General features: G+C 41.7%; 1 protein-coding gene across 1 annotated transcript; it reads right to left on the bottom strand.

Annotated features, from left to right (window-relative positions):
• Window positions 1-239: 239 nt before the first annotated feature.
• On the bottom strand, window positions 240-604 carry LOC110034351 (growth-regulating factor 5-like; the record flags this gene model as incomplete). Its single annotated transcript, XM_020738623.1, has 1 exon — window positions 240-604. A coding segment is annotated over one exon (365 nt), but the record flags the coding sequence as incomplete, so codon positions are not given.
• Between the last annotated feature and the right edge of the window lie 5 nt (window positions 605-609).

Genomic DNA, 609 nt, shown 5'->3' with positions numbered 1-609 from the left:
GTATTTACATATCTAACACCTAAACTTTTCATTTTACAATGATACCACCCAGATCATTTATATCACATCAAAAACACCACTATTTTAACATTTAAAAAGTGAAATACAGCTTTTCATGCACAGGAAAGGTAACCTATAAATAAAAATTAAAGTTTAAATGTTAGACATGTAAATACATAAGAATTGAGTGACATGTGTAAATCTTCCAAATAAAAAAATTACAAATGGTGAAAATTAACCTGTAGTCTTTGCCATTCATTCCATAATGTTGAGAATTAGAAGCGCCTGCAGCAGCCATGGCAGATTGCATTGCAATGTTTTCGAAGTTTCCGCTGCTCCCTAAAGCCACGTGAGAAGCTGAAGTCGAAGAAGATGACAAATGTGACTGAGACTGCTGCGGGGAGACGCCGCTTTTGGATTCCACATGCTTTCTTGAACGGTTGCGACTGCGGTGCATGTGCCGCTCGCAATACTTGGAGTCGGGGTGCGCATCCTTAGAGCACCGCCACTTCTTTCCGTCGGTCCGCCTGCACCGCCCCGGCTCCGGATCGAGCTTCTTGCCGTAATACGAAAAATAGCCCACCGGACTTGAATCTATCGGTTTTTTTT

The sequence above is a fragment of the Phalaenopsis equestris genome, unplaced genomic scaffold (assembly GCF_001263595.1).
Source record: "Phalaenopsis equestris unplaced genomic scaffold, ASM126359v1 Scaffold184739, whole genome shotgun sequence".
In the NCBI taxonomy this organism is placed as follows: Eukaryota; Viridiplantae; Streptophyta; class Magnoliopsida; order Asparagales; family Orchidaceae; genus Phalaenopsis; species Phalaenopsis equestris.
The sequence above is the reverse complement of the archived record's forward strand: the minus strand, read 5'-3'. Positions and strand labels throughout refer to the sequence as shown.